This window comes from Vanacampus margaritifer, chromosome 2, assembly GCF_051991255.1.
Source record: "Vanacampus margaritifer isolate UIUO_Vmar chromosome 2, RoL_Vmar_1.0, whole genome shotgun sequence".
NCBI classification, from domain to species: Eukaryota; Metazoa; Chordata; class Actinopteri; order Syngnathiformes; family Syngnathidae; genus Vanacampus; species Vanacampus margaritifer.
Genome location: NC_135433.1, coordinates 11,773,455 through 11,787,785, shown reverse-complemented (window position 1 = coordinate 11,787,785; position 14,331 = coordinate 11,773,455). Strand labels below are relative to the sequence as shown.

Below are 14,331 nucleotides of genomic sequence, written 5' to 3'. Positions count from 1 at the left end.
TTTACATTGAGGCCAGAATTGTCCAGCATCACTAGTCATTCATCATCACTCATGTCATATCAATATCCCATACAAGAAAAATACATCAGAAAAATAGCTATTGTAAATGTCAGGCTGTAGTATTCCATCTCTAATGGAGTACTTTGTCATCATCCGTGTTACTATTCTAGTTTTAGGGCAAGCTATTTTATGCTGTAGACACCCCCCCGCCCCCCTTCCCCATATACTCCATCTTGTAGGACTCTGCACGCAACTTAGAGAGGTCTTTGCTTGTTTCCCTTCCGAAAATAAACATCCCTTCCCTTTGTCATTTACTCAAGCAACTCATTTTCTTGATTTATTCTACTTATTCTGTCTCTTAAAACACGAGGTATTTTGACTATGATCGTGTCAGTGTGCATGTTCACACAAAGATTAACATGCTATTAGCACTTGGCTGTGTGTGTGAGTGGTTTAATGACCTCACTAATAGCACCAGGTTTGAATCGTGCAACACGCACAGACACCCACCAGCCAGCACCAGGGTCATCATTCTGTCATCTCTATTGCTGTAGAGCTACTGTACTGAGAACCTTGAGGGTGATTTATTGCCATGCATGCACACTTTCCCGGTATAGAGGCCTGTAATGTGAAACTGAGCTACAAATGATTAGACATAGCGGGTGCAGGGGATATGATTACAGATATAACTAAAAAGGCTGAATGCAGGAAAAGCATTCGCTGCAGTGATGCAAAAGAAAAATGTCCTCTAATGGAGCCTGCCTGCAGGCTCAATTCCCCCAACCAGCAAGAGGATATGCATCCCATATAATGGGACGCATGGCTGACGTGACCTATAGCTACAGAAATAAGTGTCCAATGAGTCTTTTAGTGCCTCAACCGAACTGTGTTCTGTCCTAAAAATGCATTTTATATTTGATACAGTGCAGCTTCAATGCTAATTCTTATACTATGAAGATTTGGGGTAAAATCAATGTGTTCCATGAATTCTGCCTAGCAACAAGTGGCTGAGGCAAAGGCAGTTTGCAGTAGGAAACTTGCAGACTCACTGCTATTCTATAAACCGTATTCAAATTTGATCAGGCTATTAATGATGATGTTGCATGTGCGATTTGGAATTAAACAAACTAAACACGTAGGCCTATCAGACAAGAGCTATTTGTGTTTATAAAAATACCATCAATTTTTGCGCATGCACATCAAAGAGTGCCGTACTTCCATTGGGAATGTCGCACACAAAAATGTTGCCCTCACTTAATTGTTATCACCAGGCTGCATCTTCTCTGAAAGCGAGGACATGCGCGTTGTGCACATGGGAGGAGGTGTAACAGGAACACACTCTGCTCAGATGCTGTCTGTCGACTCCATGATCACTCCATTGAGGCGCTCTCATGTCCCCCTCATCTGCGTTAGTCCAGAAAAGTACACAGGATTCTTTTTCGCTCGTTTGTTCTTGAAATCCAAACACATCAAGCCGATGGTTTTGCTGCGTTCCATCACTTTTTTCTTTTCTGGGGTGTTTTTATGATTATATTTTTTTGATTGTCGATCGTCTCCACCGCCACCCTGAAGTTCATTGTGATCATCTTGGCCGCCGGCATGGTGGCCTTCATCGGCGCCGTTATCTGCATCATCGCGGCCGTCCACACTGGAAGCACAAAGGCTGCACGGCAGCAGCCGGTGGCCGACAACCGCTCGCTGTACGTGACTGGCGCGACGCAGCCCCCCGCTACCAGAGGCTCGGCGGCCAGGGCTGGAACCCTGGGTGCTCTCCACGGTTCTGAAGTGCCCGAATCCGAGGCGCCGACCTTTCACATCGGGCTCGGCGGTGTGGACGGGGTCACTGGACTGACTGGTCACGACCCAGCTGTCAGTCGACTTATATGCACCCCGATCCCCGCCGGAGAGTGCAACCCGAAAAACTTTGAGCAACAAGCGGACGACCCGTCACTGTACGCGGGAGAAGACTGGGGCTACCTCCGCACCACCGCGGACGAGCTCCGGCAGACCGTCCTGCAGCAAAAGGAGCAAATACAAACGGACCAACGGACCATCAGGGAGCTGACGGGCAAACTATCCGAGTGCGAGAAGGGGCTGAAGGGTCGGGGTGGCGTCGCCGACAGACGCGCAGGTGCTGTGGGCATATGGGGAGGCAAAAGCCCGGCAGAGGGGGGGCACCCGGAGCGGGTCATGGTGCGGGACAGCCCAGCGTCTTCAGCTGACCACGTGCTGACGCTACGGGCTGTGGATGAGCTGGAGCAGGCTATCAGTCAGCTCAAAGACCGCATAGAGAGACTGGAGGTATGTGCAGGAACAAATCACCCCCAACACACACTGCAGAGGCGTAATGAATCCCACTTCTTATCCCAGAATGCTTGCATGGCATAATTTTAAAGGCAGAGGAGGGATTCTTGTATCAGAACTGTTGAGAAAGACAGTTGCTTGAGAATTTATATTTGATGATGTGTAAATGCTCACCAGAGACCACTCCAAAGTTGGGATTTTCTCCTGGTGCATGCAGAGTGAATTTAAGACAAGTGGACCTTTGTGAACGTTAGCAGCATTTTTTTTAGAAGAAGAAGAACCAACTCATTCATTATAGGGTGAGGTTAAAAAAATCTCCAAGCACAATTATGACATTTTAAAGAAGAAAAAAACACAATGGACAGAAAGGCCGACATTTAGTAATATGTGTAATCACAGTAATCCTTCCTAATGTTTTTTTTTTTTTTTTTTTTTTTTACAGCAATGGACTGTTTGGCAACAGTGTTGCTGTAAGATACTATGCCAAGAAACCAGATTGCACTTTAATTTTGAAAAAAAGAGGGATGGAAAGAAGGCCTGGGAGAAAAAAGAGGGGGATGTGAGGTGGATGCCATGGAGAGGATGGATGATGATAAAGTGGTAGAAGAGGAAAAAAAGAGAAAAACATCATCAGGCAGAGAAAAAGGAGGAGGCGGTAGAGTACAGGCAGCGTAACATGAAACGTACTCTCATCTGACCAGATTCTGAAAATGTATAGCCCCCTTTTTGGTCGAAAGCAAGATCATGCATAATGTATGAGTTGCCTAGTTGTAGGGTACAGACCTCTCATTCCATTCAATCCCTGCACAGTCGCTTTTATTTAGCAGATTACAGCCATCTTTTCTTGCTATGTTGAGCTAACCTAAAATGATCTTTATCTCTTGATTTTTTGAAAAATAGTGCTGCAGTATCATATTGTACGCTGCATTGTTTTCTTGAGGAGCCATCACCTGTATGTTTCTCTCAACAGCCTAGTCACGTTTCCATCAGTAGGTGCTGGTTTGTGCAGCACAGTGCTGTTTACACCAGATTGTGTGGTTGGGAATTTGGAAAACGGACAATCTGGATACATCATTTTGCGGATATGATAAAATCAGTAATACATGTTTATACATATTTATGGCAGTCAGCTCTTGTTTTTCAGGACAATCGTTCCTTCTGAGTACAGATTCACGGAGCACCAAAAAAAAAAAAGGCAAAGAAATGTTTGAAATTCTATTTAATATGCACAAGATTTTGTTTGGGGGTGAGAACGCTTGTCATTTATGAAACTGCAGAGCTGTAATGATGTGTGATCCACACGAGCTCCTTAAAGCATTTAGTGTTTACACATTAATGCATTTCTGTATCAGATCAGAAGATGCAACTGTAATGATTTATTTTCCCTCTAGAAAACTCTGTGTCTCCATGTATAAACAAATACCTGCCTCAAGCTCAACCCCGGGCTCAGTAATAGAAATGAAATATTTGAGAAAAGATTCATAAGCATCCAAAGACCCATAGGATGATGTGCGGTCAGAATGTGCAGCACTGGAATATTTATAATGCAGGTTTTTGAGTACAAGCTTCAACCAATGTCTAGGAGCCATCTATTTTCTATACTGCTTATCATCATTAAGGTCACAGTTGAGGTGGAGCCTATCCTATCTTATTTGGGGTGAGAAGCGGGCTACACACTGGACTGGTCAGCGCAGGGCTACAGACAAAAAAAAAAACAATTTTCAATGAACCTGACGTTCACGTTTTTGGAATGTGCTTGGAGAAAACACACACAAGCAAGCAGAACATGCAATTTCCACACCGGGAGGCCCAGCCCTGACTCGAACCCCCAACCTCAGAACTGTAAGGCATATGTGCAAACTACTCATTCACCCGATGTTTAAAGAGTAAAATATAACATTAACTTAAGTCACTAGAACTAATACCAACAAATGAAAGGTTTGTTTCTTTTTTGTATGGAGAAGGCTAGTAAGTCTGGGAATATAATATACATGAGATGAAAGAGACATTGCAGGATGGTGAGAAAAGGAAAGCAATTGGCATCCAGTGGCGGCTTATCAAGGTAATGCAAAGGAAATAAAGTATTATAATAAAAATGTTACAAAATAAATGCATACAGTATCTCTTTTTAGATAATCAGGACAAAATAGTTATAGAAGGTTGGGGCACCGTTGGGTGCTGAATTCTCCCACCCACAGCCAATAACACTTAAATGGAGTTACAGTTAAAGCCAAGGTCCTGTTTGGCCCAGAGAGCCTGTTGCGTTCGACTGCTACCAATATGGCCACCGCCCACCACATCTACTTAGTGGCTGGCATATCGATGTGGCAGCCATATTGGATGGCTCTCTTACAGTGTACGTCAGGGGTGTCTAAACTTTTTTTGTTTGAGGGCCATATACAGAAAAATGAAAGTAGGAAAGGACCACTTTAAAATTCTAAGTAAGCAATTGAATATTGTTGACATTTCCTGGTTAATTTGATAAACTGCTACATTTACAGCTTTCTGTTGAAGGCCAAATGGCAAATAATTAAGGCTTTTTCAACATTTTGGAGTGGCCTGTGGCTGTTAATTGCACTAGACTAGATCCACCCCTGCAGTGAACATTTTCCAAATCCCATCACAAAATTCAGAAACAAAACAAGAGCAAACTGTAGTAAGATGACCATTAAAAAAAAAAAGAAGAAGTTATCATTAATGTGACATGATAAAAAAAATCTGACCTTGACACAGCAGAAAATGCAAGAGTAATTGTGTTTTTTTAAGTTGTAAATAGTTTATTTGAATCTTTGCATATAAGCCTTACAGTATATAAACCAATTTCTTAGCAGTGGAACCTATTTTTTGACACCCTCCCCTGACACTTTGCCCAACTCCTTTCCTTTTTTTGAACTAGCCTTGCGGGCAATGACAAATGCCATTTTAAATATATGCTACGGGCCGCTGAAAGGTGGATGGCGGGCCGCAAATGGCCCCTTGGCTGTAGTTTGGGCACCCCTGCTGTATGCAGTCTTGTATTCATATTCAATTCATTGAAGACACTTCAAAACATTTTCATGAGGAGAACGTGAAGCCAGGCTGCATGGATAATATCACATATGGCAAATTTATGGACTTCATTTTGGGGTTTTGAACAAAATTACAGACAGTGCAATTAAAAGAGAGGCTTCAACTGTGTTGTGTACAGTGACGGGGTGGCAGACTGCTTAGAGTAAAGGGCCTCATTAATGAAGGATGATGATGATTTTCTGACATGACACCAGTCCCACCTGGACTATGTATTTATTTTTGTCTTATTTTTAAGGGTTTCATTCGAATGATCTCAAACTTTATTCATACAACACTGAACAAGAACCACAGCTGTAGGAAAGTGTTGTACTTAAATGGCAAGAAAATAATTAAAATAATAATACAATCATAAAAAACTATAACTATTTTGTTCTAATTGAAATATATAATGGCTCAGGAGGTATAGTGTTATTCTCTCGCATTGCATCTTGTGCAAAAAAAGAAAAAGAAAATATAATTAATTCTCTCTCTCTCTCTCTCTCTCTCTCTCTCTCTCTCTCTCTCTCTCTCTCTCTCTCTCTCTCTCTCTCTCTCTCTCTCTCTCTCTCTCTCTCTCTCTCTCTCTCTCTCTCTCTCTCTCTCCCTCCCTCCCTCCCTCCCTCCCTCCCTCCCTCCAAAATAAATAAGTAATATTTAGTCAGTATCCTCAGAACAAATCACTTTGTGAATTGTGCCAAACAAGAGCATGGTGTGTTCCCTGAGATCATTTCCAGAGGCACTGCTTCTTACATAATGCTTGTCCTTATGGGAACTGATTTGATTCTTCTATAGCTCGACCTTTATTTGTATCTTATGCAACACATGTAAGCGTAGTGTACACTGGTGAGGACAATTCAACTCACAACTTTTTGTTGTTAAAATTGCTAATCTATTTTTTGCACTCTTTTATATAATATTTTTGTGTTATCCCTTGCTCAATCTTTTAAATGTGTTTGTTTTAAAAGTGTGTTTAAAAACCTGAAAAAATGCAAGTATTATAAATGATATAAAAAAAGAAAACATGCCTAACGAGGATATTGGCTAGGTATTTCTAAAGCATGGATTTCACTTATTGCGACGAGCGGTGGTCTGGAACGTTCATCCATTAATGAATGGGGGTAATTACTGTATGTCAAGAAGCAAGGGCACACAAAAAAACACTTGAACTATCTCAGTTTAGTGCGCTGCGTTTTTAACATTTCAACTGTAATGCATCATAATTTTTTGCCACCTTCCATTGGGATACCAATTGCATGATATCCCCTTCTTTATGGTGCGCCATCCCCCTGCACATGCCAATGTTGACATGAAAAGGCAATCAGAGTTTACTGAGCGTTTCATACTTTACCGTGAAAATGTGAGCAAGATTAAGTTTTCTCATTCAAACCTTTGTCTTTCTCCTCTGCAGGCGGACATAAATCTGTTTCCTCACAACCAGACAGACATCAACACCTCAACCGTTGTGGAGGACGGCAGGAAATCTTTTGGCCCAGAAACTTTAGTTGGGCACAAAGTCGGTGCCGAAAGGCACTCGAGGATGGAGGACTTGGAAGGGGAGCTTGAAAGGAAGGTGGGACTGTTGGAGAAAGAGAGAAAAGCCTTGAGGCTTGAAACTGAAAGACACCGACAGGAAATGGACCAGGGAATCAATAAGCTACAACACCGACTCTCAGGACTGGAGGAAGGTAAATATTAATAGAGGGAGTAAATAGAAAGCTGTCATTACAGAATGCATTTAGTTGCACGCGTATGTCAGATGAAGTTATAGTGTTAGTTTAAGCAAACCATTAAGATTCTTTGCTGTGAACAATTATGGCATGCTAGAAAGATCAGTAAGACTATCAAATGCAAGCTTAGAAAATCAGTAAAGATGTTTGGTCTAGAAAAAAAAAAGTATGGAAAAAAGCAATAAATCTTTGATCCTTTTTGCCACTTTTGCAGATTCTTTATTTGAGATCTTTATTCATTATCGTTAACCACTGCATCTCTGACTTATTTTTGCTTTTCTTGTCTATTTTAGCTAATTACTTCCCAGAGGGCTACAGACTGTCTTTCCCATCCCGTACAAACTACATGTACGCTGTGGTGAAACAGTCCATCCCCAAGTTGTGGGCCTTCACCTTCTGCCTTTGGATTCGGCCCACGGAAGGAGGCATCGGGACACCCATCTCCTATGCTGTTTCAGAGCAACCCAATGAACTGGTGCTGCTACAAGGCCTGCATACACCCACTGAGCTGCTCATCAATGACAAGGTACTGAATCAATCAAGAGGCATCATTTTGGTTTTATATACACAGTAAATTCTGTAGAGTAAATTCAACTATATTTAGAGTGGGACTTAATAGACTCAGTTTTAGAGTAGGCTAATATTTACACTTGTAGGAGAGTAAAATGAAGAATTGAAAATTAATAAATAATTAAAGGTCACTCAAGGGTTCATGAACAAACTCACAACCTTCAGCTTGGGAGACTACCACACTGCCACGTGAGGTATGCCCGTCCTAGAGGAAACCAAAAACTTGTTTTTTGGCCTCTTGGAGTTGGGAAGATTCCAGCTAACACGAGCGATACACTAACACAAAGCAGGAGCTACGTGGCTCAGGGAGTAGATTGGTCTCCCAAGCTGAAGGTCGTGAGTTCGTTCCTCAACCCTTGAGTGACTTTTATTTATTTGTATTCCCTTTTTTTTCTTTTTCTTTTTACAATTCTTTATTTTACTCTCTGCCAAGTGTAAATTTTACTCTAAAGCTGAGTCGATTTGGTCCCACTCTACATAGAGTCAAATTTACTCTACGGAATTTACTGTGTAAAAGTGGTTTTCAAAGGTCAGTTTTTGTGACATTAAAAAATGAGACAAAGATAAATCCATTCAAAACTTTAACCATAACTAATGTGACCTATAATCTCTACAGCTCGATTGGAAAAAGAAAAAAGAAAAAAAGTAATCTTTTCGGGAGAGTAAATACAAATAAACAATTGACGTAAAGTGGTTGCATAATACTAATACTAATACTGGGGTTGTTTATTGTGTTCAGAATTAACCAATTACAATCATATGCGCATAAAATGTGTGCAACTGCCACAATTTAAAGTGCCTCTGATTAACTTTAAGTAAATTTCACATGTTCAAGTTTTTAACCAAAGGCTGAAGGTTTTCTGCAAGGGCTTCGACAAGGTGGAGGGAATTATGAACAGTTCCAAATATAAGTCACTTTTAGCACAAAACCTTCAGGTTTCTCCTAGAGATCACACAAAAATGTCAGGAAAAGCCTAGTAGACCAACTGCAATTTCTTTGGTGTTAATCAGAGCCACTTAAAATGGCGGCAGAAGGTTGCTGACTCCCATTTAATATGAGTTTGAATGTGACTGGTTACTTCAACATCTTCCATTAAAATAGGGTGTGCACATATTTTAGAGCAGCTGTACTGTATACTGTATATTCTAAGCTAAAAATTAAATATTTACATCCAATACAGAATGCACACATCTTGACTTCATTTGAAAATAGCCAATACAAAATAAATCTGCTAAATATTTGCATACAGTGTAAACAGGAAGCCAGTGTCCAATTACCAACAAGTGCAATATTGTACTACGATATCCACTTGTCTGCCTTGAGTGCAACAGTGACTTTAGATATATTTTAATGAACCAATTACTGTATGCTAAAAAAAAAAAAGCCTTGAAGGCAGCATAATCGCTGGCAGTAAAACAATACAGACTAAGGACAAATGTCTAAATTCAAATGTGCTTCTGCTTTCTTAATGCTAGGTGGCTAGGCTACCCCTGAACCTTTCTAAAGGCAACTGGCAACACATATGTGTGAGCTGGAACCAGAAAGAAGGAGACTGGCAGGTCTACCAAGGGGGAAAGCTGAGGGGAGAAGGCCACGGTCTGGCAGCTGGTCATGACATTAGACCTGGAGGAGTGTTAATCCTCGGTCAAGAGCAGGTAAATGCATTGAGATACTGAGCAAATGAATAGGTTGTAGGTGATGATGAAACAAGTGGGCTGCAGCCTCACGAACAACATTTTCAATAAGGTGAGTTAATAGTAGGGATCTGAGCTCATGAGTCTTTAGGTCTTATGGCAAATGTAAATGTGTTTTTGGGTCAGTTAACCCTCTGAAATGTGCATCTAAAAGTGCTTATTTTCCACTCTAGGATTCCCTGGGTGGAGGCTTTGATTCAACTCAAGCTTTAGTTGGAGAGTTGTCCCAGGTGGGTCTTTGGGACCGAGTCCTGTCTGCTGACCAGGTGGCCAGCTTGGCTCGTTGTGGAACGGTGACCCAGGCTAGCGTGGCTCATTGGACTGAGCATGGTGTGGAGGTTTATGGTGGAGCCACCAAGTACCCTGGGGAGCCTTGTAGTAAACACAGCCAGAGCTCGAAGTGACAGATGGCGCTTCGGAGCAAAAGGAGGGTTGCAGGGAGACAGATAGTTCCAGCCTTTTTAAAACATAAAGTTACTATTTCATCTGGTTATTATTGGTACTAGAAATGTTACCACTCTCTGAGGCAGTGACCTTATGAATGTTTAAGAAAACAAGGAACCTTTGCAGTTACACTATATGGGCAAAAAGGATTAGGAGAGTTAGGAATTACACCCACAGGAAGTGAAAGTGAAAGAACATACTGTGTAAGGTTGTTTTCCACTTTAAACAATATAACCTGGGAAGACTTTCGTTAAAGATATAGTTATAACACTACCGAGCCACCGTAACGGAGCCCTTTGCTTGAGCTGTAGCAATTCGGAGAGTTTTCCAAAGTGACTCAGTAAGAGGAAGGCCCAATAATCGAGGGAAACAAAGTGGGCTAATGTGGATATAAAAAGTCTACACACCCTTGTTCAAATCACAGTTTTTTTTAGAGATTAAAAAAAATTAGACCAATTACAAAACTATTTCCACCATTAAAAGACTTAAACCTGTGCAACTCTTTTTTTCCCCCCTTCGAAATGGGAAGTAGGCCTACAAATAAACAATTGAAATAATGTTTTCTCGCACATAAATGTGAAAAGTCAAACTTTTTGGCAGTAATTCCAAAAGGTATGTTTGGCACAAACACAACACTGCTAAACACGAAAGATGTTGGCGACATCATGGTTGGGGGCCTTCAACACAGTAGAAGGAATTATGAATAGTTTGAAATACAAGTAAGAGGTAGAATAAAACATTCAGGCTACTGATAGAAAGCAAAAATGTCAGGAAAAGCCTTCGGTTATAACTGCTGAAATGCATTGGGAGTAATCCAGAGGCACTTTAAATGGTGGCGGGTGTGTGTCGACTCCCATTTAACAGGAATTTCAATGGTAATTCTGAATACAGCCGCATCTCACTTACAAGAGGGTGTGCACACTTGTGCAACTACATTATTTCAGTTGTTCTTACTCCCCCCTTGAAAGATGTTTCTTTGCTTTCAATTAAATTGTACAGATGAATAAAGGTTTTGAAATTATCTTAGTATATATTTTTACTGTATATCAGAAAAAAATTGTATTTTAACAGAGGTGTGTAGACTTTTTATATCCACTATAGCCCAACCTCTGCTTTATTAAAAGTTATGTCGCATGGGAGTCGCGTGGTCTGTTTTTTTTTGTCCCCCAGCTGGGACAGGCAGCAGCTTCTGTCATGACACCTGAAACAATATTTTTCTCTAGTATTCTACTTCAGGAATAGCTGATGAAACGGTGGAGAACTACACTGTAAAAGATCTAAGTCGTCCTTTATAATATTTGAAAAGCTAATATTTTTTATTCCATGAAGAGTTTTATGATGCAAACCAGCAATCTAAATGCAACTTCTAATTTGATTGGTAACTAAAAACTGAGGCGTTTACGTCGTGATAAGAGAACTAAGAGATATTGTCAGTCAATGTGAGATGATGCAAAATGTTACAAGAATGGGGAGAAATAGCAAGAAGCTGGCAGCAAGGTGATGAAAGACAAGGAATAGCAAAGACAAGTATAAAATTACTGTGTGTTTTTTGTGTGTGTTAACATTCCATCCTGCACGATATATTCATGCTTCTAATGTCTTGTCGGTGCAATGTGTTCATCTTAGCTTGACATATAAGGACAGTGCTCATTCAAGCTTGTGGATGTTCTGGATCTTTAGATTGTGAATGAGATGCTTAACATGATAAAATGATCATTCCACACTGTCGCTAAAGTATGTCCAGCAGAATAATGTTCTTCTCTTTTTTTCCCCTGACATTCCGTGTACACTAAAAACAAAAACAAAATAGCACATTAAAAGCAAGGATTAATCTAAATGTAGACTCAAAAGGAGTTTGGATTTAGGAGATTTTAACCAGAAGAAAAGGATCTTAAATAGACAAGTCCATGTAGGACAGCATGCTACTAGCATGTAGTCGCTACCCAATGAAAATTGTCTCCTGGTATATCCGAATTCTGTGTTTTTGGATTCCATTCCAATTGTGGCAACTGAGTAATGTGGTGGGATAAAGTGACAACCTTCAGGTTCTTGTCATCTTCTTACATTCCATGCATAAGCTCCTGGCTAGGTTTATTTCAAGCCTGGTTGAATCCAAAATATTGTGAAAATCACAAGATATCTCAACCTTAAGTTTTGTGAGACGTGACAAGTGACATTCTAAACAGTTGCTGTCAACTGCAGACTAAAATATGTTTCCATATTTCCTACACTAGTGTCAAAATGTGTTTTGTGTCATTCTGATGCAAAGTCCACACTGTTATTTGTAGTGTGTTCGCGTTCAAGTGTTTAAAACTTAGAGAATGTTTATGTGATTCAACATTTGAAAAAAAGAAAGATACATGCCAAATCATCTTGTGCCTAATATTGTCTATATGAATGCTTTCCTTTGTGCAATGCTGATAAGACTCAGATCAGATTCAGTTCATGTACTGTATGTCACGGCTTTTTGGGACATTTTAATAGTGTTGTGGCATTACTCTGTCTAAGGAGATTGGTACTGAAAAAAAAACCTGTTGTGTCTTTTTGGGATGTTTTTTTTTTTTTTTGCATTTGTACAATTCTATGTCAGATCTGTTACAAACAAATACTGAGCATCTGTCTTGTTGTGCTGTGATGTTAATTGTCATTTATTACAATAAAAGTCTTGTTTTTCACAGCTAGAATGTGAGGCTCTTAAATTTCTGATATGATACCACATTGATTTTGAAAAATGCATCCATAAATTCATACTAAATGAGTAAGAAATCATATCAGGGACACACACATGGAGGCGGCTCGGCTAAAGAGGATGAATGGGCGTCGTCTGCTGACCACCAAGGTTGTGGATTTGACCTTCAGCCATTGTGACCATGTCAAAGTGTTCTTCAGTAAGATATCAAATCTCCACTTGCTCCTGATGCTACGTCATTAGTATGAAGAGTAGACATGAAAGCACTTTGAGTACCTTGTACAGTAGGTCGAAAAGTGCTATACGAGTGAACGCCCATGTACCATTTGCAAAGGTGCACTCGCTGTGCAGTGAAAATAAAACCTCTTATACTGACTTTATCTGGTGTCTAGTAAAGAAAAAACAACAACCTTTCCTCTTTACAGTCGATATGTTCTATACATTATATAACAGGGTTTTCAGCAGGTAGAATAGAGGGAAAGGCATTATACGGAGACCCAGTGAGTAGTACAACTGTCATGTTTATTTTCAGTCTTGTTTAGTCCCTGTCATGTTTAGCCTCTGTTTTCTTTGTGTGTTCCCCTTGTCGTGTCATTTCCTGTTTTATTGTGAAAAGTCAGACTCCTCTCGTTTCAGGTCACTTGTCCTTCCTTGTGTGGTGTCTGTGTCAACCCTGATTGTGTCCACCTTTCCCCATTACCCTCATGTGTCATCCAATCAGTGCCCTCAGCCAGGTGTGTCTTGTCATGTCATTAGTGTTGGTGTATTTAGTCGGTTGTCTCCCCCCTGTCTGTGTCGGTTCATTGTTGCCACTGTCGTAAGTCTTTCGCCACGTCACGCTGACCTCTTTGCCTTATCAGGATCCATGTCATGTTGTTAGTCTCGCCTTAGTTGTTTTGTCATGTTTAGCTTCATGTTTTGTTAGTTCAGTTTATTTTGTATTTTGAAGTTAGCTTTTTTTGATTAGATATTAAAACCTCTTTTTGGACTGCACCTCTGCCTCCTTGCTCTGCCTTCCCGCATCTGGGTCCTAAAGCCCCCAACTTACTGACAACAACTTGGATTTAGGTTTATACAGATGACCTGAATAATACACACTGTCTCGTTCTCTGAGTCTATTGACATGTATTTATTTATCTTTATGGTTATCAGCTATCTTTCTTATTTTATTGTCTGATGAACCAAGTCTTATACTGTATTATCCAAGCCATTTCACTGTTAGGACACTTAAGTCGACTTCTTCTGTCAAACAAATGCTTTATGTGTTTTATTTGTATATTAAAGTGCCCTATGTAAAGTGATCATACATGATAAAAGCTTAATGAGGCTGATGTGTGGAGACTTAAAAAAATGACAGAATAGTGACTGACAGATGTGAAGATACGGGACGAGCTTTCACACCAAATGGATAATACTCATCTGTTGACAGTTTTTATGAGTTTTTTTTTTTTTTTAAATTCATGTGACAGTTCAGTGTTATACTTTTTTTGGTTGTTGCTACAATTGATAACACATAATTACTACAAATCTGTCTCAATTCACAAGAGTTCAGTTCGATTCCATAAAAAAAAAAAAAAAAATAATCAAATTGATTCAGTTCAATTCAATCGATATTGAATCGAAATTCTTCTTAACTCATTTGCTCCCAAAAACGTATAAACATGTTCTATTTTAAATATTACCATGCTCCCAAAGATTTATTTATACGTTTAAAAAAAAAAATTGTGCTAAAGCATACATACAGAAGGCTTTGACACAGCCTCTGAACTGAAGAGAATGCTTGAAGCAATGGTAGTTATTACAAAAACGGCCAGCAGGTGGCAGGATCGTATTAGAGATTAACCAGGGCCATGC

The 14,331-nt window shown here is 40.1% G+C and overlaps 1 protein-coding gene across 1 annotated transcript; it reads left to right on the top strand.

Moving 5' to 3' along the window:
- The first annotated feature begins 1,312 nt into the window (after positions 1–1,312).
- nptxra (neuronal pentraxin receptor a) lies at positions 1,313–12,465 on the top strand. The gene is made up of 5 exons (XM_077559308.1): positions 1,313–2,301; positions 6,761–7,037; positions 7,373–7,605; positions 9,126–9,305; positions 9,518–12,465. The coding sequence occupies exons 1-5, from the start codon at positions 1,600–1,602 to the stop codon at positions 9,746–9,748; spliced, it is 1,623 nt and encodes a 540-aa protein (XP_077415434.1). The 5' UTR covers positions 1,313–1,599; the 3' UTR covers positions 9,749–12,465.
- The last annotated feature ends 1,866 nt before the right edge of the window (positions 12,466–14,331 follow it).

Bases quoted from the DNA above. Each gene is read 5' to 3' on its own strand.
- nptxra (XM_077559308.1), top strand. From the start codon at position 1,600: ATGGTGGCCTTCATCGGCGCCGTTATCTGCATCATCGCGGCCGTCCAC. The intron at 7,038-7,372 runs GTAAATATTAAT...TGTCTATTTTAG, and splicing joins ACTCTCAGGACTGGAGGAAG to CTAATTACTTCCCAGAGGGC. The intron at 9,306-9,517 runs GTAAATGCATTG...TTTCCACTCTAG, and splicing joins TAATCCTCGGTCAAGAGCAG to GATTCCCTGGGTGGAGGCTT.